This window comes from Mycteria americana, chromosome 1, assembly GCF_035582795.1.
Source record: "Mycteria americana isolate JAX WOST 10 ecotype Jacksonville Zoo and Gardens chromosome 1, USCA_MyAme_1.0, whole genome shotgun sequence".
Classification (NCBI taxonomy): domain Eukaryota; kingdom Metazoa; phylum Chordata; class Aves; order Ciconiiformes; family Ciconiidae; genus Mycteria; species Mycteria americana.
In genome coordinates this window covers 112,730,787-112,758,520 of record NC_134365.1, presented here as the reverse complement: position 1 = coordinate 112,758,520, position 27,734 = coordinate 112,730,787, and the positions used below count along the sequence as shown (strand labels likewise).

At 42.9% G+C, this 27,734-nt stretch overlaps 1 protein-coding gene and 1 long non-coding RNA gene across 3 annotated transcripts in view; one reads left to right on the top strand and one right to left on the bottom strand.

The window, feature by feature from the left end:
- The window catches only part of CXADR (CXADR cell adhesion molecule), a 37,982-nt gene extending 18,515 nt beyond the window's left edge, over window positions 1–19,467 (bottom strand). For both annotated transcript variants that reach the window (XM_075516777.1, XM_075516767.1), the window contains exons 1-2: window positions 19,310–19,467; window positions 305–474 (exon numbers count right to left, since the gene is read on the bottom strand). In XM_075516777.1, coding sequence (XP_075372892.1) covers window positions 305–474; window positions 19,310–19,364 — 225 coding nt within the window. In that variant the 5' untranslated portion in view covers window positions 19,365–19,467. The remainder of the gene's footprint in view (window positions 1–304; window positions 475–19,309) is intronic.
- LOC142416792 (uncharacterized) lies at window positions 19,316–20,607 on the top strand. The gene is made up of 2 exons (XR_012777833.1): window positions 19,316–19,457; window positions 20,050–20,607. It is a non-coding gene; the product is annotated as an uncharacterized LOC142416792 (long non-coding RNA).
- Window positions 20,608–27,734: the final 7,127 nt, after the last annotated feature.

The following is a 27,734-nucleotide window of genomic DNA, read 5'->3' as shown; positions in this document are numbered from 1 at the left end:
AATCAGTTTTCAATCAGGAAAATAATGCAGGTACAAAAGGATAGTTTATTTTCTGTAACTGAAGCATTTTTAGAGTTCTCCTTTAGAAGACAAGTTTATAGTGAGAAATTTCTTCACATTTCACACTTAATCTGCTATTCCAAAACTTCCACTATATCTCATATCACTGGTGCTTCAAAGTAATTTAAGATCACAAGCATCCCAACCTGAAAAGGTGGAAGTTTAAAAAAAGTCAGTAACAAAGTTCATACATTGACCTACTCAAACAACTGAATTAATACTGTCCAAAAAAGTCTCTACTTACTATTTGTTCCTTCTTTTGATTATCTGCTGGTATCAATACCCACTCAATATCTAGTGGGCCTTCATCTTCTTCTGAGAGTACAAAAGTACATGGCAACGTAACCTTCTCTCCTTGTGCTTTTTCAAACATTGATTGGTCAACTGAAGTTATGCTTAGGCTTCTTGTTAGACCTATAAAAATACATATTTGTTTTAAAAACACCTCACATGTAGTTTCCACTGTAAGCATTCTATTATGTATTGGTATATATTCAAATCCATCATATACTTTTCCTGTATAGAAATCATGTCATTAGTCAGACTTGTCACGGCTTAAGAGATCCTGTGCGGTATGTTACTGAACACAATGCAAAGTTGTATACTGTTCATTTGGCATCATATCTAACAGGCAGTTATATCTTTCAAACCATACAATTTTTTTGTACAATTCAAGTCCCATACAAAGCTAAATAAATCAAAATTTCCAGCAGCAGGTTTTTCAAGTTATTAGAAAATCACCTTAACCACTACTCCCTCATTGGTAAAATGAGAGCATGGAACAGGGATGAAGTCTGCCAGGATGGACAGAATTATCGTGAAGTCTTGGATTAGATCAAGTTACTCTGCCTTGAGGTGTAAGGGCTGTTCTATCTACAGGGAGTGAACAAATTAATCCTTTCCAAAAATCTCAGTGAGTTTTTAGATTTGTTCACCCTTTCTGCTTGTCTTACTCCTCAAAAATAAGACTGTGTAATCCTTATCTGCATGCCTCTAAGCAAAACGTGTTTCCAAACAACTTTTCCTCAATTCAACCCTGACAGAGAATCTACATAGTGACCCAAACAGACTTACTCAGAAGGCCTGAAGCAAGATTCCCCCTTTTTTTACAACAAACACAGGTTTCCCTCATCAAATGTATAGACCCGTACATCACAATCAGGAAGCAGAAAGCTCCATTTGCTCTTTACAGAAACAGGTTTGGCATTTGTACATCCACTGTTTTGTCCACCTTGCTGGGTACCAAGCTCAGATTTTCAGAGTCATTTTGTGTGTGTAGGTTGCTGCCCACCATAGCTAGACAGTCACACAGATGTTACCACAGACACAACAGATGCAAAGCCACAAGCAGACTGGCCAGTGTGAAGGTGATAGATCGTTTTGGTGCTTCTGTAGAATCACAGCCTCAGATGAAATAAAATTAAAAATTATTATAAACAGTGCATTGATGCTCTAACTTGCACTTCTACACTAGCTCAAGTTTTTATCTAACTTGCACTTCTCCATATAGTAGAGAAGCTCTAGTGCGTTTCTGCAGTAGATCAGACTGCAACAGCTATCCTTCTACCTTACTAAAGTTCTGCTCTGCATCAAGTCTTTGGATTCTTTTCCTGATGTCAAAACAAAAGGATCTTTAATAGGTATTTAAAAAAAAAAAAATCATTCAGAAAGAGAAAGCACCTGACATACTAAATTCCAGACAGAAGCCTCCAAGAAAAGACCTTCACAATTGTTGATAACAAACACACAGTTACAAATTAGGTAGGATTATTTAGCTTCCTGCCATTGATGGTATCACTTTGCATGGCAATACCTCCATTCCAGAAAAAAAAAAACGAAGAAACATCAATCTGAGGTACAAAGGAGATTTAGGTGCAATGTTTCTTACCAACCCGTTTACATCTTTTGAAAGATAATTCTCACAAGTTTGTATCACCTCTTTTTTGACCACAGTAAACATATCTGAGCAACTAATTCTCTGCTACTATGTTGAATTAACACTATTTCCTAAATGATACTGATCTCTATGAATCCTGGGTGACTTGCCACAGATGCTATCCCCTTCTGAAGGATCCTTTCAGATTTCCACGTGTAAAACCAGTCATTCTAAATCTCTTAAAAAGGTCATTTGACAAGTGAAATATATTACAGTATAATCCTTAAGTTTGGTCAGGTTTGCATAAACAAAGACAGTATTACTACTAGCCACCATCTCTAGAAATGGGTAGGTACAGAGTATGTTCATGTTTCCATAAAAGAATGCAAATTCCTGATCTGTTTGTCAGTGACTTCCGTTCCCCTCCCCCCCACTGCCTCATTAGGGAACTGTAACACAATATTCTCAAGTTCATCTCCAAATTGCATTTCTGCATTTTCATTTTACTATATTAAAGGACTGAGTTGGGATGTCAAGTACAGTTTAGCGACTGATGATGAAATACGTTACGATGCTACTTCCTTAAAAGCCTCAAATTTGTAACCTGGGAAATTAAAAGCTTTCATTCTGAACTAAGAGTTAACCACTGAAGCACTACTGCTGCTCTGTGACAGCATCTCCAGTAACACTTCGCCATTTGAAGTTCCACAACAGATGACCACAGAACATACATTTGCTTTCCTCTCTCCCCAAGGGGACCTGCTGAGGATTTCAGAAAGCGTTCAGTAATTCAGGGAAGAGGAGCACAGTTACATCTGCCTCTTCACAGGGGGTAGTGGGTAACAGAATTCATACTTCGAAGATGCTACAACACCTCTGCACTACTAAAAAGTATAAAACCTCTGATTGACGCCTGCTGAAACACACAACATGGCCTGCTGAAACACAAACTGGACACGAGTATTCCTATGTTGATTTTTTTGACTAATTTTCTAAACAAACAGGACTTGTACAATCAATGTTTTATTTCTCTCCCTCTTCTGCCATTAGTTGTTCATCTCAGACAATTTCAACCAAATACAAAAACAGAAATAACAGCCCAGTGCAGCCAGAAGTCCCTAAAGTTATTAATCTGTTCTGACATAGCTAAGAAGTGTTAGATTCTTCAATTATCTCTTGCCTCTTCATTGCCAGACAACTCCACGTGAGTATAATTTCAAAGTGGACATTACACAACCTGTTTCTCCTTCAGATGGCAGAACACTGAGAAAAGGAACAAGTACACTGGGAACAAGAAAGAAAAATTACGTTAAAAGCTGGGAGTACTACATTTCAGAGACACACTCCTAGGAAACTAGACTCCAATAGTCCTGCCTATCACATGGCAGCTTGCTTAAAGTGCTTTAAAAGACACAAATAGCAAACAGTTCAGTCTGAGCTTCTACTACAACACTCATTTCTCTGATTCAAAGCATATGAAAGAAACAACATAGTGACCATAAGCCAAATAAAAGCAGAACTCAACAGCCTAAAGTGACTTGCAGGAAATTTATCCAACATAGAGGATTGTTACAAAAATTGAAACTCTTGAAGTGTGAGTAGTATGTTCACACACACTGACGGCATGTAAACACGTCAATGGAAGATGAAGCACATGAACCTCAGGATAGCTCTCAACAATCATTCCTGCACATGAAGCTTGCAATGCACATTAGCCGATATGAGGTACCCAAACATTGGTCTGAGCCTTCTAAGTCTCAGAGATTTTTCATAAGTCTCAATTCCTTTCTTACTGCGCATCTCCCAACACCTCATTATACTAGTGCTCTGCAGTCTCATTCTTACCTTAAGAACTCAAGCATATCAAGCTATTTTCCACTTTCTCTATTTTTTTTTCAACATTAGAATGCCAGGCAGAAGCAGCAAGCATCTCAATTACGGTAGGTGTCAGAGCTAAGCTGGGTTTGAACTACGCATTAGCAATACAAGGGAGCGGCAGGTAATACTAGTTGGAGATTCCCTTCCGCAGAGGAGACACACACATCTGCTGCCAGATATGCTGGTAAAGGAGGTTTGGCCAGATTCAGCATGTTAGAGAGATTGCCAAGGGTCCTCTGACCCTTGGACTATTAACTATTAAACTACTACATCTTATTATTATTACCACTATTGCCTCCCCCCCCCCCCCCCCCGTTACTGTTACCTACTCACACAGGCACCCATGCTATTAACAAAGGAGACCTGGAGCAACTAGAAAACTCCAGGGGCAAAGAAGGACATGGGACCCCCAGGTGACGTTTGTTCTCCTTGCTCTTTCATGTGAAGGGGAAAAGGCTTGTGGAGACACATCCTGCAAGTTAACAGATTGCTGCAGGACTGCCACTGCAGGCAGTGTTTTAATTTGTATGGCCACAAGTACCCCTGAGAAATGAGGGCTGCTAAGTTAGAGATGGGATCCACTTGACAAAGTGGGTTAGGAACATCCTCATCAAATCTGGTGACAAGCACTTTAAATGAGAGGTCTATCGGGGAATGGTGATAGAATTTTGCAGTTAAGGGAGGGAATAAGAGATTCAAACATGTTAAGTACGTGGGTCAGGTTGGTGAGAGGAAGAGAGACCCTGGCAAGGATAAAACATCTTGAAAGGGGAACCACCTCAAGTACCTGTACACAGAACTATGACACCGGAGTAACTGAGACATGTGGGATAGCTCACATGAGTGGAGCTTTGTCATGGATGCATACAGGCTTTTTAAGAAAGCCAGGAAGGAAAGAACAGCAAGTGAATTACCCTCTACCTGAAGGGGCAGCTGGAACACAAAAAGGTGTTCTACAGGACGGACAACAGGCTGGTTAAGAGCTTGTGGGTCAGGATTAAAGGAGAAGTCCATATGGGCAACATCACAGTCAAAGTTCGTTACAAATCACCTGATCAGGGTAGGAAAGCAGATGAAGTCTATTTCAGCAATTCTAGAAAGTCTCTAAAATTACAGAGACTAGTTATTGTGGGACACTTTAACCTCCCTGACATCTACTGGAAGAGCAACACAGCAGGACACAAACAATCTAGGAGGCTTCTGGAAGATTTCAAGGAAAAACAGATGCTAAATGGGTCAACCCATTTGATACTTTCTTGGAATTGCTTTCAACAAAAAAAAGGAAGAACTTGCTGGGGATGGGATCAACAGCAGCCTTGACTGTAGTGACCATGAAACAGTGCAGTTTAAAATCGTGAGTAAGGAAGGCACATCCAGTACAGATCGTGCACTTCAGAAGGGCAGGCTGACTTAGCAGGTAGAATTCTGCGGGACAGTTCTGAAAGGCAAAAGAGAGCTCAGGAAAGCTGGCAGGTATTTAAGGACAACTGCTTCTAACCACATGAAAAGTACATCCCAACACTCAGGAAAATAAGCAGATCAATCAGCAGCTTGGCCTAAGGAGGAGGAAGCGAGAACAGTCCACCAAGGGAGGAATACAGAAATATTGCTCAGGCATGCAGCATCCCTGCTAGGCAAGTCAAAACTCAGCCAAAGCTGAAAGAAGCAAGGGACTTAAGTGCAACATGAAGAGCTTCTATTGTACCTGAGCAGTAAAGAACCAAAAAGGAAAACAGGACAGGTGATTTAGTGACATCTGACACAGACAAGACTGAAGTACTCAGTATGGACTCTGCTTGGAGCAGAAGGTTGGATGACTGAGGTCATGTCCAACAAAAAATTCTGTAACTGCATTAAAAATCTATATGAAGCTGATGCACATAGTGACAAGATGACATTTTCTTCAAGCTTTCCCAAGCCTCACCACTTTCAGTTTCCAGTCAAATCAGGAAGATTCAATTTCTTTTCACTCCCCTAGTGTGCTCCTCAAAACATGAATGGCATCTAACTGCTGGTACGTGACAGGCAGACATTTTATCAAGCTGAGTAAAGATCTGTACTTGTTTGGGTTAGCAGGGTTTCATGGATAAAATTTCAGACCTTTTCAGACTTGTTTTGACACACCAGAAAGATGAGGGTTCCTCAGGTCAGTTACCCCACTTATTCAAAGATGCTTAGCATTAAAATATGTAATTTTTAATTGCAGCAAACAAATCACTGCAAAGCTTAGACTCAGAAGCATGCAACAGATTCTCAAAAAACAACTGATAACTATCAACACAGAAGTGCAATTTGTCCAAATACATGTATATCGTTCTCCAAATATTTTGCAAGGAGAACAGTGACATTCAGTTGGGGCAAACAGAAGAATGAACCTTTGTGACTGAGTGAGAAAAGACAAGTACCATTCCTCAATGCAGAATAATAAGTATTATCCCTTATAAAATTTTATATCAGAAGAAGGTAAGAGGTCAATACACATTTTGGATTCTGAGCATTCAGATTTAAGTTTCTTAATGTGGAATAAAGTATTTTTTCTCTGGGAAATTGACCCGCAAGAACACTGCAAACTACATCTGCATGACTGCACAAGTTTTTCGCATGATTTCTGAAGGGGTGCAAACCAGTATACCATCTTTAGAGAAACTGTATTTCCTTCTGTATATCTGGACATACCTTCAAATACCACTCAAGTGGAACACAGCTTAGCAAACTACATTATTAATATTTTTAAGAATAATCTAGGGAGAATGAAATGTTTGATAGAATTTGATGGACACTGTTTCCTAGTATAGAAGAATCTCAACACAGAAAGCAGACAAGAAATTAAAATGGAGCAAAGCTTGCTCCATTCCAACACAGATACAAACAGAGCTGTGATAGAGACTAACAAATAACAGAAGGCAAATTTTCATTGGATGAATTATTTATGCACTTAGTATTTTCTTATTTAAATGAAAAAAGTTATAAATTCAGGATACACTAAAATTCTGGATTGCTGGCTTACACAAATTTAAGTGTAAATTTAAACTTGGCATGAATATTGCTGGCACCAGATAGTGCTGCATTACAGAAGCGTTACGTAACCCAGTAGACACAGTCCCCCCCTAAATGGGTAACAGGAGAGGAACACAATCAGCTGGAGCAGCAGAAGGTATGGCAGCTGACGTACACTGAGGGGGCAGGAGCAGGGGAGACGCACCACGAAGGCAGGACTGCCGCCAGGTTCAAACTGATGTCTGAAACGGCAATCACTAAAGAGCACAACTGCAAAGATGCACAGACTGCTTCTACATGGGGTAAGAGTTGAGTCAGAGATGTTGCTGTACTTAGAACCATATGTGATCCATCTGCAATCTCCATTTGCACAGTACTTCAACTTTACTAGCAGGCTCTCCAAAAACTATCTTGTTTGCCAATACCTGCTTGTAAACAAGGAATGGCTGTAAATCCATAAATGCTTTTCTTCACAGAATGAGGCCCTAAGAAGTAAATAATTACAACCAGAAATGTGTGCTAGTGCTTTGAGAGATACGAGCTATAAAATTCACTTAAGAGATGCTTCAGCTTAGACTCTTCTTTCAAACACAGATTATAGATGTAGCTGTGATCAAGTCTTTTCACTGGACAGACTTCAGTCTCAAGAACCAACTCCCCACCATCCTCATTTTACTTCTGAATACGGCTCTCATCCACAGTTAATCTCCTACTTTTTTCAGCTAGCTCTAGTGATATTACAAAGCAAAGTTCCCCAACTCTCCCCTTTCCCACCTCTGCTCAGACAGAAGTCCTACAACGTCTTATTTCAAAACCACATTTCTGAAATAAGGCCCTGTAGAACTGAGGGAGTCAACTTAAATTTACACCCTTGGCAAATAGGGAGTACACACCGAGGTAGGTACACACTGAGGAGTGCCCAGCTAAGGGAGACTTCCCAGTGTTACTGGCACAATCTAAGACAAACGAAAGTCTCCTTCATGGCTGAAATCCCCACAAGAAGCCACCATGTCACAATCTTTTCCTGCTTCTTCACTACACAAAACTTCAGTATCCTCAAGTGATGCCAAAACAAGCCTCTGCAAGGCAGTGCGTTCCTAATGACGTACGTGGATTAAAAGTTGCCTTTGCAAAAGTAAAGGGAAAAGAATATTTGATATTACTCATTTTAGTGATTTTTACAGCACCCAGGAGCTGAGTGACATCAGCACAGCCAAGACGGCCACAAGCTGCAGAGCTTGCTTATGCTGTTTTGCCACAGCTTACCATAACTGACTGCACCACAAACTGAATCCTAGCTTTACCAGTGGGACCTTTGAAGGCCAGAAAGCCTAGCTTCAGATTTGCATTCTCACAGTTTCCAGCATCTTACCTCCAACAGCAAGAGCAAGGCCCCATTACAGTCACAGCTTTCTGGAACTTGGGCCAAAAATGCTATGAAGCTTTGGTACATTTAACTTTTTATGTGTCATAAACCCTACAACTTCTGGCAAGCGTCACCATACCGCAAAAAATCCTAAAAACATCATGTTCCTGGTCCTGATGAGCTCTGACACAGATTAAGGCAGGGTTAACCCCACTTCAGTTTCTGTAGAAGTTATATCAGGCTTCAGAAATTCAGGCTAAGCAACCTGGGGGGGCAGGGAGCGAAGGGAAAGAGAGTCAATTCCAGTTTTTCAACCAATAATTATTTTCTCAACTTTACTGTTTTTCCATGGGACACATGACATTGAACAACACAAAGAAAGGTTGCTAACAAGTCTTCTTTAACTTAGTAAACATTAAAGGAACAAGGCAAGAAAGAAGAAAAACAGAAGTTTACCAAAATGACAAAAACCACAGTTGTCGTCTTTAGAAGACAAATTCAACAGAAAGCAAATTCAACATATTTGGGGACTTTTGATATAAAATTCTCTTTTACAGCCAAAGTACACAGATATTCTCATCAAATGTTTCAGGACAGAATCCAAAATACATATTAGCTCAATACACATCCTATTAATTTAGTCAGGCACTTAGGTACTGAAGAACACTTAACCTTCACAGCAACCTCACCTGAGGCAAGAATAAGCAAGAGGTGAGGGAAAGGAACAAGCAAGCAACAGGCAATGAACTACCAAAAGCAAGATAATCATGCAGCAGTGAATAAAACAAGAAAAGAAAAAATGGCACAGCATTACTGCAACTGAATCTATAGTGGATATGTATCCGAAGAGCAGGTTTGGGTTTAGTATGCAATAATTGTAGAACTCTGCAGAGAATTCAGATTTTTAGGATAATCCACCACTGATAAAGGCAAATCGCAAAGCTTTTTCTAACAAAGAAAGCACTGTCCTGCTAGTATCAAAAGTGTTAAACAGTTAATGTTTAATATGCTACACAGACCACATTTTTCCCATGCTTGACACACTAACTGTGGTTATCATAAAATGGTACAATACAAATTTCATAGAAAAGCACAGTTCACAGTAAGTAGTAAAAAAACAACATACACACCATCTTAGCAAAAGCATCAAGCACTTCTAAATCCAACATTTTCAAAGCTATTGACATTAACATACTACATATCCCTCTACTTAAACCTCAAAAAGGCCCAATCCAAAAAGGTTAGAGAGAAAATAAAAATTTGATTCTCTGTACTAGCCTATGTCCAGTAGGCAGAACACTGATTAATCCCCTGAAGACAGAGATTTAACATTCAGACAAAAGATGTTCACACCTGCATTTCATACCTCTCAGAATAGTGCTCTCTAAGCTAATCAGGGCCACACATCTTAGTGAAGCCCTTCTACTACGCAGAAAAGATACAGTTTACAGAGCCAGAGAAAGTAAAGACAACCCAGGAATAAAAGCACTCGCCTAGAAAAGAAGAGATTTGGCTCCCAGTCCTTGCTCCAAACACTGTCTCCTCCTTCCTAGTCCATTTAGTCCCAGACTAAACATAAAAATACTTCAGGAAACTAAATCCACAAAGCAATTTCTGGAGAAAAGAGCTTGAGTTTTGTATGGACAATTAGTGTTAACAGATGCAATATTTTAAGTCCCTCTCTTTCACATTTCATCTCAGCTGCCTTACCGATAGCAGAATGAAGCTGAGTGACAGAAGTCCCAGAGCTCTGGTCTGGTTAAGTTTTCAGAGCTATCTTTTTCCACAGATGGTGCAGCTAAAACACTTATGTGCACAGAGGAAGGTTCTGCCATAAGCTACAAAGAGAAGGGTGATGAAACAGCAGGAGCACTTAAAGCAAAACACAGGAAAAAAAACCCTGCATGTCAGAATAAGCCTGGCAAAGTTCTACCACCTGGATAGTCAACACCGCTGCTGCTGGGTCTCAAAGTGGATTTGTATTTCCAAACTTCACTTCCTCTGAGCAAACGGGAGGGGGGGGGGACGGGGACACACACCACTGTTCTGAGGCACATTTACTGGGCAAAGTCTCCCAGTTGTACTCACCCTTAAAGTAACCAGTGTGTCATCACTTCTTCAAATCATGGATTTACTTTCTCCCTGCCTGTTTCTGACTTTTCTCTTTTCATCTGCTTCCACAATTAAAGAGGATTCCACTACTAAGTCTTATATTCCTTTCTACTGTCTGCTCCCCGACTCACAGAAGAAACATGGTTTTCAGCAACCACTTAAATCTGACCAGTCCCAAAAATTGAAGTTTTGCCACTCTAAGCTCACAATTTCTGCAGAACAGCTCAAAAAGCCCTATTCCCCTTCAGAATACCACAAACACCACCTTAAGGTGATCTGCTTTGAACAGAAGCCAAAGCTGAAGCAATCCTGCACTGGCCTAGCCTGAAAAATCTGGCAAAATACATCAATTCAACAAAACCATTAAGTTACTGAGTATCTACCAGAGTTCACCTGAATCCACAAATCCTCTGTCAAATCACACAAGAAAAAAAAAAAACCTAAACCAACAGGAAACAGGCTAAGCATACTTCTTCAAAGACAGAAAAAAAAAAAAAAGCTCTTTCATTCCGGATGTCCTCAGCCAGCATTAAATGAATAGCTCTAATTCGTGTAGTGTTGCATACCCATGCCCCAGTTTAAAACGTACTGCACAATTAAGTTAGAAGTTACTTAATCCTCCCAATCTAATAAAAAAATTCTTAACTTTAAGACTCATATAAACAGAACTACAAATAACCCCAACCCTGTAAATACCTAGCATAAGCTTAATTTCATTCCCAACCACCAATTCACTGAGATCAGCTGGAATCGTCATGCAACTAAGAAAACCTAAAAATCACAGGCTAAAGCTTTAGTGATCTTTTACTTCATTTCCCCCACAACTTTCGCTTCTTCCCTGACGTCCCTTTTGCCTTCAGATTCTACCCAACATCGCTTTCCTTTTACAACTGTCCTTGTGCTCCTTACTTGTTCAGCACATTCTTGCAGCTTTTTTGTTGCTAAACCCGAAGTCACCAGCCCGAGTCTCCTAGCAACTGCAGCAGTTGATGACCTTCCTCGAGAGGGACGTGCTTATCAAGTTGAGAGGGAGCATTTGTATCTCCTTACTGGAAGAAAGGATACGCTTTTGGGGGCGGCAACATAAAGGGGGAGGGGATGTTGTAACAAAAATGGGGATTAATCTTAATTTTAAGCACAGGAGTACTGTTTAGCCCAACATCTACAGAAGATCACGGTGAGTTCCGAGTTTTAATGCTTGGTCACATTTAAACGATCCAGCATGACCTAATTCAACTTGGCAGTATTCAGGGAATGACAACTAGAATACTTGGGATTTGCTGAAGTCCTGCCCTCTCATCCTCGGGTTTGATCCCGTCACCTCCCTTTATGCCCATATAACACTTTATGCAAAAAGGCAGAAGCCCGAACAAAGAGTCGGCTCCGCTAAAAACTGACACTGCACAGGAAGTTTTGCTTTTTCTCTCCTGGTGAGGTTCTCCGAACGAGAGTCCCCCAAGCACAAGGTACACGGTGGGAGAACAAAGCCAGAGACAGAAAAGCCGTGAGGCTTGATAAGGGTTTGCTTACACCGACAGGGAGACCCACCCACAGAGACCAATTCCACATTACACCTACACCGGCCACGCTGCTGCCGGCTCTCGGAGCCAGCGGTGCTGCACAGCCCCAAGCCGCACAGCCACGAAGTGGTTTGAATTCATGAACTCGCCCAATAGGAAAACAACATACTCCAAAAAAAGGAGTTTTCTTTTGTATCAGCTGAATGGACTCACGCAGCAGCTGCGTGACGCCGCTCTGACACAAGGGAGGGACGAAGGAACCCGGCACATCACTGGAAGTAGCAACAACCTCGACAGACACATGAAGTTACACCAGATGTAACCACATCCCATCTGTAATGCAGCTAGGTGTAATGTGAAACTGTACCTTCAGACCGCACTTCAGAGCCATTAAGGAACCACTAGAATAGTATTAAGAAGTGTAAAATGCAATGAGGGCCAACCATTACAAAGACGTTTTTCAGCCAAAGCGGAAAAAAAAAATTAAAAAAAAAAACAATCAAACCCCACATCCTGACATGACTTATTCACACAAAAGCCTGCCTCTCCTCTACCAAGCCTACATCAACGGCACGAGTTGTTTCTGCTTTTAGCCCTGCAAGTCACTTATTTTCCAATTATAAACCGATATTGAAGGCTTATATAGTCACTAAGCAATCAAGTCACATGATTCAATTTTTTTTCCTGCCAATTTGATGGCATTTAAAAGGAAACTGAATGAAGCAGCCCTTTCGGAGTGTGAATGTGTTAGGCACATCTGTCAGTCAATGCATCAGGGAGTTAAGTACAATCAAACACTTAACTGAGCAGCCATATTATTTTCACTTGAGTAAAGGGGTTTTGGCTCTTCTGAGCTACTGAACAAGCAATGCTTTTTCCTAGCACATGCAAGTTTTGCATTAAGATTGAAAATTATTCCATTCTGTAGTACAGGGTTGGGTTTTTTGGTTTTGGGTTGTTTTGTTGTTGCTGTTTTTTTAAATAAAATGCGAAGCATCACAATGACAGAAAGAAGTGGCTGGCTGCCTGCTTTTGCTTCCCTCCCTGCCCCCCTCCATGTAAGAAAAAGCCAGAAAGGAATAAGCTCAAAGAATTAGAATATCCACCCTAAATAGCCACAAAGTTAACTAGTCATGTAAAAATTTAGGGAGGCTTTAATATATATATATATATATATATATATATATATATATACACACACACATTATTTTTACTGCCTTAAAACAACTGAAATGAAACATTCCTTGTAGCTTATGCTGTTAATACATCTAAAAAGAAGAACTGAAAATGCAGGATCAGTCAATGTATGAAATTTCAATTCCCTATACAAACTTACTCTGCACAAGTTAAAACAGCTGTGAATTTAAGAAATTCTCATCCTTCCTTCTATGCACACCAAATATTTCTTGTTGATTAATCATCTTTCAGCATACTAAGTGCAGATTTTAGCTATAGGGCATGAAAAACACATATATTAAAAAATGTAGTAGCAAGTGGAACTGCAAAACTTGGGACCATCAATGCTTAACAGTAGCTAAAGGACATCACAGCACTGGTGAACGGCTCCAGCCGACAGCCGATAAAGCTCCAAATCTTGCCTCTCTACCACATCAGAAGTTTTGAATACACAATCCAATAAGTAGGTGACATAAAAAAAAAAAATCAATAGTAATATGCTCCATCCACGAGGGTTTGAGGTTCCAGCTGACTCACTTTTGTCACAACTTAGACTCGATCTCATTGAGTTGGATCAGGAAAAGGAACAAGTAGAAAACAGACCTTACAAAAATTTAGTATTTTTCTGAGTTTGAAACTCCCTGAACTGGCTTGCCATGGAGCCAGATGAATGCCAGGTACAACATGAAATGGGATGCAAAAATAATCTTCGTAGTAACATCTAGCCATTCGACTGATTGCCCGATTGAGCGATGTAGCCAGACTCCCCAGCTAAGCTCCCCCCAGGCCAAGGTTATACAGACATCTCTCTCCCATGGGAGAATATGGATCAAGCAGAACAGGGTTTCCTCCTAATGCTCTTCTGCCATCCCTCCTGTCACTCGTTCCTGCCCTGTACCAGGACAGGTTGCTGGGAAAACTCTTTCTTGTTTCAAATCCTGCAACCTAACTGGTTAAAAAAATTAATGAAAGTTTTAAGCAGCCTCAACTCAGACCCATTCACCACACACTCACACAATCGAGGTAGTTGTACAGTAAAGGAAGTGACCAGCAAGGATGCAGGGGCTGCTTATGTTCAAGCTGCTACTGAAACAGGTTTCCACAGAACTATAGCTTCACTACCACCTACTCCCATGGCAACAGCCTGAAGTGGTTCTTCTTATAACCATCCCTGAAAGATGGAAACTAGTAAAAAGAGGAATTCCCTAAAAAGAAAGAAAGAAAAAACAAAAGGCGGGGGAGAGCCAACATAAGCTAACTGTATATTTAGCTAGCAGTAACTAAATTGATGTAAGGGGGGGAAGCATTCTTACAAGCTGGTGAGCCACACAATTGTTGGAACTTGTCCTTATTCATGTTTCACGTAGCATTTAAAAGTTCCATGAAATGAACCAGAGGTTGCAACAAGAGTAAAAAGATAATCCCTGCCATTAAAAGCTTATGAATGCATGCAAGCAACAAATGATTAAATTACCTATGAAGTACGATGAATCAATATTGGCCCCAAAAACAAGTTCTGTAGTCTGTACAAATCTCTGTGGGCACTGTGGCAAATGAGTTTTAAAATGGCCCAATACTGAGGCAGATTCAAAGATATTTACAAGGAATTTCTCGAAGCATGAATGGAATCAGTAGCAAAGCATCCTAGTACTCGTATGTAAATATATTTTTTGCAAAGCAGCAATAGAAGCTAAACCAGCCATTTAGGAGTGGTAGTTTTATCTCTATATTAAGCGGACTCGGCTTTGGAAGAGGCTGTGACAAGCACTGGGAAGTGAAGACAGACAGGCAGCTGAAGTTTGATGCAACACAGGGGAAGCCAGCACAGGGGAAGCCAGCACAGGGGGTCAGGCAGTCAGAGGAGACCAAAGTGATGAGCTATAATAATCTTTGCAGCAGCATTCTGAATGCATAAAATACCTTCTGATAAACACAAGATTAGTTAAGGCAAAATGACTGTAATTCAAATCTCATGGTCGATGTCACAGCAGTAACTAGTTGATTAAGTAATCTCTGGCTAAAGTTTTTCATACTTCTTGAAACACGAAGATCTGGGAAACCTAGGAAAGGAGTCCTGAACTTCAGCTAACTTTTAATGTCAACAGAGGCTTAAGAGCAGCTTGAACCCTGCAAATTGTTACAATTACTCTGCAATTGTTAAGCATACCAGCTTTAGCAATTAAGAGACTGGGATAGGAATGATCATTTAACTCCTGTGGTAGTCAAATTTCTCCTAATTTAAGCTTCTGTAAGATCCTGTTGCGTGCATAAAAACATGAACAGGCTTAAGTTCCTTATTATACATATCTGACAAAGTGTACTGGTCACTAAATGCTGACTTACCATGTCTGCATTAGGTTCTGGTCCTGCATGCATGTTATTGGAAATACTTTTGCAAGTTTTATGAACAGCACTTAATGATAGGGCAATAACCATAGACTTTTCTCAAAGCTTACCTGAACTTTATCTTTATTTAAAAGCTTAATATTCTATTAATAAAGCATCACACATTGCAGAATTTCAATATAGTACAAAATTACCTCCTACTATTGTAAAAAAGAAAAACAAACCAAAATCCAACAAAAACAACACACCACCGTGACAGCAGCAATAAGAGATATCACTAAAGAAATTCCTGCCTAGTTATTTACCTTAAAATCCACTCAAACTCTTATCCTCAATTTGAGCATTTATGTGCACAGCATTACTATTTTGTATAACGTATCTTCTGAAGGCTAAATGGATCACCACAGATGTAATCACTTTTTTATACCTATACAAAGATAGATACTAATCTGGCTATGTTAACATTTCCTAGTTACTGAAAATTTGTGTTCTGCCATTACACGTTTTTAAAAGTTTAACAGCCATAGGTCACTACCTCATTTGTTAGATCAGGATCACCACTTACGTACCTATATTTATTCTCAGCCTTCTAAAACCCTACACAAACCTGAATTTGCTCCAAATGGAATGAGATGATTTCCCCAACACTGTATAGCCAGGAAAAGGTTACCAGTTATGGTCACAGTCACCCGGAAGTCACAGCATAGGCAAACATGTCCTCAGTGCCACTGACAATGAGAAACAATAGACTTTCTTTATATCGGCTCTTGAGATGACCATGCATTCTGGGAAGCTTAGAATTAATTAAAAAAAACAAACCATACACCAGTTTACACATCCATAAGACCTAACAAAATGATCTGGCAGCACTTAGCATCACAACTAAGCTTTCCTCTTCAAACCAGTGTTCTGCACTGCCCTTTGGAAAACAGTTTAATATCAATTATCTCAATAAAATATTTCAGGATCTGAAGAGGTACATCACTTCTATTACCCTATTCCAGGATTTGTTGATGACAGCTGTACAGTGTTCATTTAAGTTAAACAGAATTTGTACATTTGGGGAGTCCCCAACTACTTGAAATGACTGATCACAGTTAACTACAATACACACCAAATGGCCATCAAGTTCTCACTCACTGCAGACTGGGAGAGCATTTTTAGATAGAGAATTAGTACAATTAGAAAAGCTGTTATGAGCGTAGAAATAGCTATCCCAATGTAAATGCATACCAGAAGTCTGCAAGAGAGCAGAAGGCTGAATTTCACCACACTGGCCTGTTTTGTGGTCATCTTCCAGAAGCACCAATGCAAGGAGAAACTGCCACAAGTTATTTATCAGTTGCACAGCCACGTAATACCAAGGCAGTCACCAGAATTAATTCATTACTAATTACAAAGATAGAGCAGAAGATAACTGTTCTCCCCTAGTACCCTGACATGCTCAAGGGTGAACTCTTCCCTTCCTGCAAGGGAAAGGAAGTTCCCAATTCAGTTATTTATGACTGTGAAATTGACCTTAACAGAGGGATTAAACCCCCGAGCAAGGTTCAGGGACAGCTTAAATCCAAACACTTTCTTATTTCAACATGTAATGGTATAGCCCTGTTGCCTCCTGAAGGTGTATTTTGTACAGTCAAGATAAGCCTCATTATTTATACAATATCAGTTATTTTGAATCCTCTACTTTCAGTGATAGTGAAACAAGTGGGGTGGGTGGGGAAGCTGTGAAAATAGCACATAGTGCAAGCCCTAAAATACCACGACAAATTATTCCAGTACCACAAACCCAAGTAAAGACTTTAGCACCTAGACAATCCTCCATTGCCAACAGCTTTCACTCAACTGCACACAAATTAGCTTCCTTCCTCTAAATTTGGTCCATACAGAGAACAGCAACTTACTGACATCCATTCCCCCAGTGAAGGAAGTAATGTCTACCTGGAGCACAGACCCAGAAACATTATTAACTCAATGTGATGGAGGAAAAAAACACAAGCAAGCTCAGATGATGTATCAACTCCTATGATATACAGATTATTAAATTATTTCCTTCAGAAGACTGTGAAATGTGCATGTCTTTCAGGGTACAGTCATCCAAATAACTGTGCAAAAGATATTCTTAATCAAAACACAAATATATTACTTTCTTTACAAAGTCATCCAACTTCACAGTGAGGTCTGAAGACACTTGTATACTTCAGTAAAGCTAAAGTGTAAAAATTGTGCTCTGGTTTTACATTTCATCATATATTAATTATTCCTAGCTTTATAGTATCATAGCCTTTTATATCCTAGCAGTGATCCAGCTCATTTGCAGTACATATAATAATTCTACTGACAACAAGGCTTTTTTGCAGCTTTAGTTACATGAAGTGTTTCAATATAAATCTTAATCGCTAACCCAGTCAACTAAATACTAGTAACTCATAGTTCTTACACAGCATCTATCTTGATTCTAACTCTGCTTAGAGAAACAGAGTTAATGCAGAACTACCAATATCCTTTCATGCAGGAGATCAGAGTTCTTCACTCCATTATAGAGGCAGAATTTTGATCCCATGAGTAATTTCCCAAAACAGCAGTGACATCAACAAAGGCATTAACATTTCAACAGGAACAGAAACTGGCCTCCTGACACTGCTGACACACATTTTACTGTGAACCTGAACCTCCATAGGTGTTTTGTCATCTTCTGTAGTTTCACAGAAGTTTGGGTCAACTGTAGTGCAGACTAATTTTTTTTAAAGGTATTTTTAGGAAACGTTAACATGGCACTCCAACTGAGTTCATAACAGGAACCTAGTAACATCTGATGTTTGAGATGAAAAATGCTTGCCTACTTTTTAGTAGCCGAGGCACGTTTGGTTTGTTTTTGTTTTGGGTTGGTTTTTTTTGTTTGTTTGAGAATATCTACTCCTTTGTTTCCTCTCAGCAAGAAAACCAAACGAGTTTAGATCCATCTAATTCAAGTCCTTTCCCCCCACCCTCAAATTCTCTCATGTTTTCTCCACAGAGTGCAATCACCGCCATCGAGTCTGGGACAACTGGGTTGCGAGGGCTCTCTGGAAGCCACCCGGCCCTTTCCACCCTCTCAAAACAGGGCCGACCTTGAAGTTAGATCCAGACACTGACGAGGTATTACACGTGCAGGGTTGGGTTTGGTGGTTTGTTTTTTTTAAATTTAATTTTTTTGTTCTTTTCACCTCGGTTTTCACGCATGGCTCTTACTCGGCCGCACGCCCGCAGCAGGAGCCGCTCCGGCCGCCGTCCCGCCGTCCCTCCCCAGCCGCACACGCCGCGGGCCGCTGCCCCGCCGGCCCGGGGAGCCGGGCGCATCCAGGGGCGGGACGGCGGAGCGACACCGGGCGGGCACCACGGCACCGTACTGCCGCCGCGGGCCCCGCCGAAACCCGCCGCGCACAGACCCAGCCGCCGCCGCCTGACAAAAGAGGCACGCCACGGGAGACGGACGGAGCCCACGGCGGGGCGGGTCGCCCCCAGCCACGCCGCGGGCTGCCCGGGAGGGGGGCAGGCACAGGCGGGCGAGGGCGGGGGGGAGGGGGGAAGAGACAAACCGCGGCAGCGGCGCTCACCGCTCCGCCGGCGAACAAAGCCCAGGTCGGCCCCGCAGCGCGCCCCAGCCGCCAGCACCGCCCGGGCACCGCGCCTCAGGCGCCGCTACCCGGCCGCTCCCGCGGGCGCCGCCCGCCCGGGAGAAGGGCTGGCCGAGACGGAGCCCCGCGCCCAGGCGCGTCCCCTCCTCAGACACACGCAGGGGCGGCCACACGGGCGGAGGTGCTGCGGGGCGCGGCGGGGCAGGCGCCCCCCGGTCACCGGGGGAGAAGCCGGGCGGCCAGCAGCCCCCGCCGCCCTTTCTCCCAGCCCGATCCGACCCGACCCGACCGAGCCGCTGCCGCCGCCTCCCTCCCTCCCTCCCTCTCGGTCCCCTCCCCTGCACCTGCGCCCGGCGCCCACCTGCGGAGCAGAGCAGCACGAGGGACGACAGCAGCACCGGCAGCGGCGGCTCCATGGCGCGGGGCGAGGGCGGACACCCGGCGCCCCTGGCTCCCTCCCCGCGACTCCCGGCGCGCACCTCCCCCGCCCCGCGCGCACCGCCCAGCAGGTGAATCAGTCCAGCCCCGTCACTTCCGGCCGGCACCCGCCCCAGCCCCCCGGGGCCGCCGCGCGCCTGCCTCCGCCCCCCCCCCCAGCGGCCGCTCGGCCGCGCCCGCCCCCGGCAGCGGCACCTGCCGCCGCCCCTGCCCGCCCAGCGCCGGTGCGGGGCCCCCGGGGGGCCGCAAGGGGCCTCCGCGGCCCGGCGCGGCTACACGTGTCCGCGCACCTCGGCGAGGAGCAGCCCCGCCCTCCGCCGGGCTGGCCGGGGCTCTCCGCGCCTCGCCCGGCGGCCGGCAGGGCTAACCGGCGCCGGGGCCTGCCCCGCCGCACCGGCCGCCCGGCAGTAGAGACGGGGCGGCGTGTTGGCCCCAGCGCCCGAAGGCCCGCGGGTGAGGGCTGTCCGTGGTAGCCGGAGGGACGCCCGCGGCGCCACGAGCGCGGGGCGGGCGGGCTGCGGTGGCGGTGACCGCCGTGAAGGCGAGGCACCGCTCCCGTCGGTAGCTGCTGGCCCCTGCCGTGACCCGGTGCACCAGAAAAGACTCGTCTTGGGCGGTCCCCATAGCAACGCTAGTGCGGTGTCTTGTGCTTTCCTCCTACAGCGCGTACGTATTTCGACCGAAAGATCTGGAATTGAAGAAAACCAGCAAACCAGACAAAAGGAAGATAAGAGCGTTTGCGAAAGGGTACAATCGGACCTTCTACAACGTGACGCAGCTGCACGACGCCCAAAATGGCAGCCCCAGATGATTCTGGAAAAGCATGGCTTGCGCTCCGGGTACGGCAAAGCCATCAGTGACATTCATCAGAAGATCAAGCAGACTTGACGAGGTTTATTCTCCATAATTGAGTGCGTTCTGTGAATTTATTGCTGTGCATATATTACTCTGTACTGCAGTAGCAAAGCTGTTAACTGACGCAAATGCGTTTCTGTCGCTATGGTTTATTCTTGTAGAGCAAAGGGATAAGTTGTATTGGTACCATCTCCTTTGTTATGTCCAGGGCTCTGTCTATATCAAAAAAGCGTCCCCATAACCAAATATTTACACAAATGCGAAAGCTATGTAGTCCATATCATGCAGTCCAGACAAATTTTGAAAGGAATCGTATTAGTGTTAGTTATTTTTCTTTGATGTCCATAATAAATAAAGTTCAAATACGTTTTTGTATGATTATGTTCTGTAAGTATGAGATCAGAGTTTAAAAAACAAAGTTCTTCCTGTCCTTGTTGAAAACATTGGATCAAATGGGTAACTACTCATAAGGGTATTTTCCCAAATATTTAGCTAAAAAGGAGGTGTTAACGCCTTTCATTCAATAAAGGATTCCTAGTGACATTCAATAAAGGATTCCTAGTGATGAAATGGGCAGTGTCTCCATTTCTGCCGGAATAATGAATATAGGAACATGCACTGACATCCTCCAGAATGGTTGGTTACTCTAAGTAAAGCAGCAGCTTTTACCTGCCAGCTCAGAATTAGTTTTTTGATAAGTAGGGTAAATGCATTCTCAGTTTCCATGAAGGTACAGATAAATACCGCTTACGTCTTATAAGGACGTGACAATACATGGTGTCTGTTAGATCTCCTTTTAAAAACAAATCTACCCAAGAAGATGCTAGATACTATACATAAAGCATAGAATTGTAAATTGGGAGATTTCAAGCATTTTATTTAATGACAGAACAGAATTGTCTTTCCCTTCTATGAAGGAAAGAAAATACCATTCATGTAATAGTAAGCTGAAGGAACCAGAACCTCAAAGTGGGGATATTCAGATTTTGTTTTCTTCTCTTGTTTTATATGTGCTGCAGACTTGTGCTTTAAAGGGTAAGCTGACTCAAGTATCCTAGGCTGACTGGATGAGCGAGGTTTTCTGCTGTACATCCACTTCTGTCAACGCAGAAATTATATACCATGGAAAGTGTAATGAAGCAATTACAGTCATTACAGAAAGAGAAAATGATTCGTCATTAGAATGGAGATGCTCACCGTTCTGTGAAATAAATCCTAGCTAGTAATTAAAATAAATACTGTACTGCATTTAGGAAAGATGAGGTCCACACTTTGTCTAGCCTAGACAGACCTAATCCTGGTCTCATTTAAATCAAAAGCAACAGTGATGCAGTCATGTTCACACTCCTGAAAATTGTTCACGCTCCTGCAAATTAAAGAGCACATCAGAATACAATGTTTACATAATAATTATTTTTAAAAAGCAAAAAATCCCCGCTTCCCCACTGCAAATGTTGGCCAGGCTAATAAGGCATAAAGCTACCAGATTTATTAGAGGATGTGACGTTCTATAGATTTTGAGTGGCCTACACTTCCTGGAACACCAAACACAATGAGGGAAAAAGATAACTGTGAAAATGACCAAAGCTATTCCACTCACAAAGAAAAAGGTCAGGTTCAAAACTTTTTGAACAGATTCCTACTAATGCCAGCATTTTGGATCAAGCCCAAAAAAGGCTCCAGGTTGAAGGCAGAATCCAGTCAACAGGGAAGAAATATCCACTGGGGCAGAGGCCTACCGTCTCAACCCACATTTTGCAAATGGATAATTGTTTAGCATTTCCCTTATGGAGAGTGCTATCTCATGCTCAGGGGTCTTAAGATCTATGTTAAATATAAACAACTCATTTCACGTGTTTAAAGTTAAGAAAAACTTCAGTATGAGAAGCCCTACATCAGTGTCAGCCTAAATTTATAGATACCTTGAAATAAAAGAATAATACCCATACAATCTTTTTTTAAAATAGGTTTTTACACAAAAAGCACAAATTCAGAAGTAATTTTAAAATAAGTTCATAAAACGGTGTGGTGGGACTGTTTGGTATATCCAAAACTAAACTTTTCAGAACTTGAATAAAATGGTTTGCATATTTCTGCAACTTCCCTCTACTTTTTGAAGGGAAATTATCCACCAATTTCAACTTGAGGTTGTGAATAATTTGTGTTCCTTGCTTTGGAAATGCTTCCTTATCTGCCTGATCTTCCACAAAGTAAAATTACTATTGGTTTGGTTTTTTGAGGGAAAGGGTGGAAGAGTACCACCTGAAGTTACCCATAGGCTTGACCTACAGAAGCAATGAAATGTAAATCATCCATGCTTGCGTTACACACATCACACAGGACGTGACCATGCCGTACAAGGAAAACGGGGTTATTTTCTGTTTCAGTTTCCATCCTGCGCTGGAGGAGCTGCTGTGGTCAGCCACTGCAGTTCTCAAGGGAAAATTCCCCATAGGGCTGTACATTTCTTAACATGGATAACAACATGTCTCAAGAAGGCTAAGAGAAAGAAATGGGGAAGAAAGACAAAGAGAAGGAGCAAATAGTACCCTTGGACTTTGGGTCTGATTTCTACTTGTAGGAGGGAGCCATTGCATTTTTTTCTGGGGCGCATTTTCTTCCCGATCAGCAGACTCCCATCCCTTTACTCTATAATTCAGGGCAGAGCCAGCGTGAGGGTATTTGGCCAGGAGAGGGGAGATGAGGTAGGGGGACAGGACTTTCTGTTCAGCAGCTGCAGGCTGCTGCTGTTAGGTGCGAATCCACCTGGAGGTTGGTCATTTAAATTGGAGGTGCCACAGTCCTGCTCTGCCCCCAACCCCAGTATTCCCACCTGTGCTCTTGTGCTGGCACGGAAGCTCATGACACTAGCCGATAAGTTAGTTCAGGAAGCCAGGCTGGCCAAAGATTAATACATTTTGTTTTGAGCCAGCTGAGCTCCCTGAACTCTTTTCCTGCTTATTTGCCTGAGTGCCAGCTGGCATAAAAAAACCCGAGGGCTGGGTGGCAGGCAGGGAAAGGGCAGGACCGTGAATCAGCTGAGAACAGTTTAAGCTGCTGTGGCACCACATCTAGAGCTGTGAGAAGGAGAAGGTCGAGCAACCATTTTTTCCACAATAATTTTCCGCGTTGCTTATACTGGTGTCTGTGCCCCGTGCCCCGAAGAACAGGCATTTTCGTACTGCTAAGCTTTTTGGTGCTAGCTGTCCTTATCGGCATTAGTTAAACCAGCCCAGGGCAAATCAGGCTGATATGCTGAAAATAGCTGCCAGAGTCAAGATATAGTCTACATTAAGGTCTCATCAACATGGGGAGATTACAGCAAAGGATTTTAGAAGGCAAAGTTACAGAGCGCTAAGTATTTTGTAATAGAGCTTGAGTGCAGGCTCTGACGTTGTGTCCCAACTGGCAGAGCCCGTAGCAGCGTGGCATTCCTGAGGCCAGCGTGTGCAGCCTTCCAGCGTCCCCGCTGGGATGGGTCCGGCGACGTATCACCACCCCCTTCCTCACCCCAGCTTCCACAGGGAGAGCAGCCCGGTGATGCCATGGAGGAGTCGCTCATCTGCACGCGTGGGGTGACCGGATGACTGGCTTCTGCCTTTGTCTTTAACAACCTTGGGCTGTTTCCAATTAAGCTTTCATGTGCTTGCTACCTTTTTATAATGACAACTAAATGCAATCCATTGCTGAGGAAAATCAGAAGAAATAAAGGAAAAATTAGCCAACAATAGCTGGGGTTTAATTATCCTTAAATTCGGGTTAATGTTTTTCACAGACTGTCTTGTTCAGAGTTAAAATAACAGCTTTCACATTTAGCACCTCAATCAAGTGACAGTCGCTATCAGGGTAAAACTCACACCTTGCTGTGCTCCTCTTTTGGAGAGACAATTTTTAGCAAAGACGTTTTAAGAGGGCAGCAATTTACACCTCTGTGTCCCTGTGATATTAAAGTTTAGAAATATAATTTGCCTTAAATAATTTTCTCTCAGAGGTTACTTGAATATTTGTGTCATTTAGCCACAAAAGCAGCGGAAAGAAGAAAGAAGGAACGCTAGTTCCGTACCGATGGTAGTGAGAGTTGACCCAAACTGAAAGCTACATATTTAGACTTTAAAAGGGAAGCAAAATCCATGTAATACAAGATAGATTTGGCTTGTTTAAAGTCCAGAAGAGGAGTGCATCGTCTGATTAGTATTTATAAAAATATCAGTGCTACATATCTTTTATTAGTTACATATTGGAGGTTTATTTGTATTCAAACTTTCGTTGCATATGCACATGGCTGTAAAAGTGCAATGTCTGTTGGCTGGAACATAAATGCAACTGCCAATACAGATCTGTCCTGTAGCAAACTATTTTTCTGAGCTAATATTCACCACAGGGACTCCTTGATTGAAGAAAACTTCCCTTAAAAGGAAAAATAGATGTGATTTCCTGAAGTGATGAGGAAGTGCTTCTTTAGGAGCTGATCTGAAGATTTGCTGTCTCCAAAAGAGGTGACATTCACATTCCTCTCTCCTCTTTTCCATCTCTCTCTTTACACTGAATTTCAGCTGTGACATTTGCTGATGTCTGTATGACCGAGCAACAGCATTTCACAGAAGCACAGTCCCAGTCCCCTCTCCCCACTTTGAGCTTTGCAGTCACCGCTTTCCCTTGTGCCAGCTTTGATAGTCATCTGACAACTTAGTGAGGCAATTTAGCTCACCAGACTAGCAAATAATTACTCCCCTCCACTTTTTTATCAGCTTGGTTTACCTGCAGAATAGATTACTGACCATTGCTGGTGCCACAAAAGCAGCACAAGCACCGGCTAGGAGGAGGTGGAGTTACGAGAAAGGATTGGAAGAACAGGCCCATGCTTGTTGGTTGTAGCAATGACTAGATCTTCTCAGCTGCCTCATGAAATTTGGCCTTTAGAGTGAAATCAGCTGTATCACAGGGCAGTTGTGTTGATGCACAACTACACTTGCGCAGAAGTGCTGCCTTCCCACTCCTACAACTGGCTCCTTGTGGAGGGAACTTGGCGTGGACACCCAGCATCCATCCAGGGGCTGTACCCCTAACATGGATCTTTAAAATTACAGCCAGAGAAAGAGAGCAGCTATGTGCTTCGTCGTAGGGTTAGCATGGGTAATGCTTGGTTTGGGTTGTATTCTCCAACTGGAGCTGCTCAGCACTGGGGGGGGATTCTTGCATGGCCAGGCGGGAAGTGATCATTACAGAGCTAAAAGGCCAAGGGGAATATGGATACCACCCGTAAATAGGCTGAAAGGTGAACTGTAGAAGCTGGCATCTGTGGATAGAAGGAGGATGTCTCTAGTATGTTTTTCTAGTGCCTAGAAAAAAAGGATCGTCTTGTGAGAATTGAACAGGCAAGACTAGGAGCAGGATCCATGCTTGCAAAGGAGAGAGAGGAGAAACAACATCTGAAAACCAAGAGCATTCATGAGCAAAGAGTAGTGGGAAGGGGTTTCTCCAACCCTTCAGGGAGTACAGTTGAACAGGAAGATAATCACAGATATGCCAGAGGCAATGGCATTTCATACCTAATCCCAAAATTAACTCAGGTCAGTTTTAACAGTGCAGAACTAGTAGCTGATGGTGGCTTGGACTGCACCATGAACTTTCAGATTATTTTGTTTCTGCAAGGCTTTTATAAATGGTGCTTTAGCACTTACTAGCCTCTTTAGTGTCTGTAGCTACCACTTAAGGCACCAGTGACATTTTCTGTACTGTTACTCAGCTGCCACTGTCCTACTAGGCAGCCCAGCTTCTCCTGGTTGTCACTGCTGACATTGTCCAGTCAGTAGGAAGCTGCTCCAAGCCCTTTCCTGAGATGAAATCCCCGAACCCCTGAGGCAAGATCCTCCATAATTGGGGGAAATTACCCTTTCATACCAAGCTAGAGGCATACGTGTTACGTAGTACGAGGGTGACCTGGAGTGCACAAGCCTGCTATGCAGTATTTCTAGTGACTGCCTTAACAACTGTGTTGAGATACAACCATTAGCCAGTGGAAGAAGCAAGAAGGTGCATTAAGACAGGAGCCAACTGCACGTAACACTCACTTCATCTGACATTCATTTGCTTATTCCACCAGTGAGACCAGATCCCACAGGCATGCCCAGATCACTCCTAACGTCTGTGGCCTGCCAGCTCACGTGCCTGAAGGTCTGGGTACAAGCCAATGGTGGATGGAAGAACAGAGTGTCAGCACAAGAGACAGCAGGAGGAATAAAACAACAGGGCAAAAAATAAGAGATAGGGAGTGCAAGTACAGGATGGGAAAGCAAAGTGTTTCATCTTGTACTGGCAAACCAGTCTTTGATGCTGACGTAAGGGTGGTGGTCATAGCTGAAGATCTCAAGAACAGGTAGGTAGGTAGGTAGGTGCCATTTCAGGTCCGTCAGCTCGTTATACGGAGTCAGTTGCTTAGATGCTGCACACTTTACTCGTTGTCCCACACTTCACCTTTCGCTCTTTACTGGTGTGAGACACACTGCGCTCAGCCGGCTGCTTTCTGAAATATTTCTTGCGTAGGTGTCTGATATTCCCCTTCCCCAGGGAAACCTGGTTGGTTAGCTCAGGGCTGTAAAATCTGCTTGTCACAGGAGTTTAGGCGTTTCAGGGTAACTGCAACAGTTCTAACAGCCAAGCTCCTCAAGCGTATCTCAATGTTAACTGCCATTGCTTCCAACAGAATAGTTAAATAACACTGAGGATCTGTATGTTGGGGCCCACAGTTATGCAGATTTTGATAGTACCTCCATCTAATACCTACTGTCACTATACATGATATCATTGAAGAATGGCAATTATCTCCAATTTGTTTGAAGCTTTGTGCTGCTCGGTCTTTTCTTCTAAGGCATCAGCTTCTACTGTCATGAGAAACAGAGCCTTCATTAAAAATGAACAAATATCAGAACCTGTTTGCAGCTGATAGACTGGGAAGAAGACCTGCAGAAATAACAAAAAAAAACCCAATAAAAATACCCTTAGCTTTACTTTTTTAAAGAAAAAAAATTTGTTTAATGCAGTCTCAGTATTTGGGGGTGTGGGGAGAAGGGATTTACTCATAAGTTTTTGGTTGGCAGTACTACATAATAGGGTTTCCTAGCCCTTTCTGAGATGGATGCTACCTCCTCCTCATCATCATAATTTCCACAAACTCCTGCCTTTTCTTGTTAACTCCCAACTTTGCCTCTTCAGGTTCCCTTCCTTAAATACCATTTTTTCTCAGGTGGACATGTATCCAGGATACATTTAACTATGGCAATCCCTAAAATCCTGAAATTTTGTCTAGCAGTGCCTAGGAGCTTGAGAATGCTGAAATTGCTGTTGTGAGTCACTTATAGATGTCCTTGCTCTAAATTATGTTGTGTATCAAGGGGGTTCTGCACAAGCAGAAGAATGGATGTGACTGCCTAAACAGCAAACTGCGAGTAAAATAGTCATATTGTTGGCCCCATGTTTCTTCCACTTCCATGATA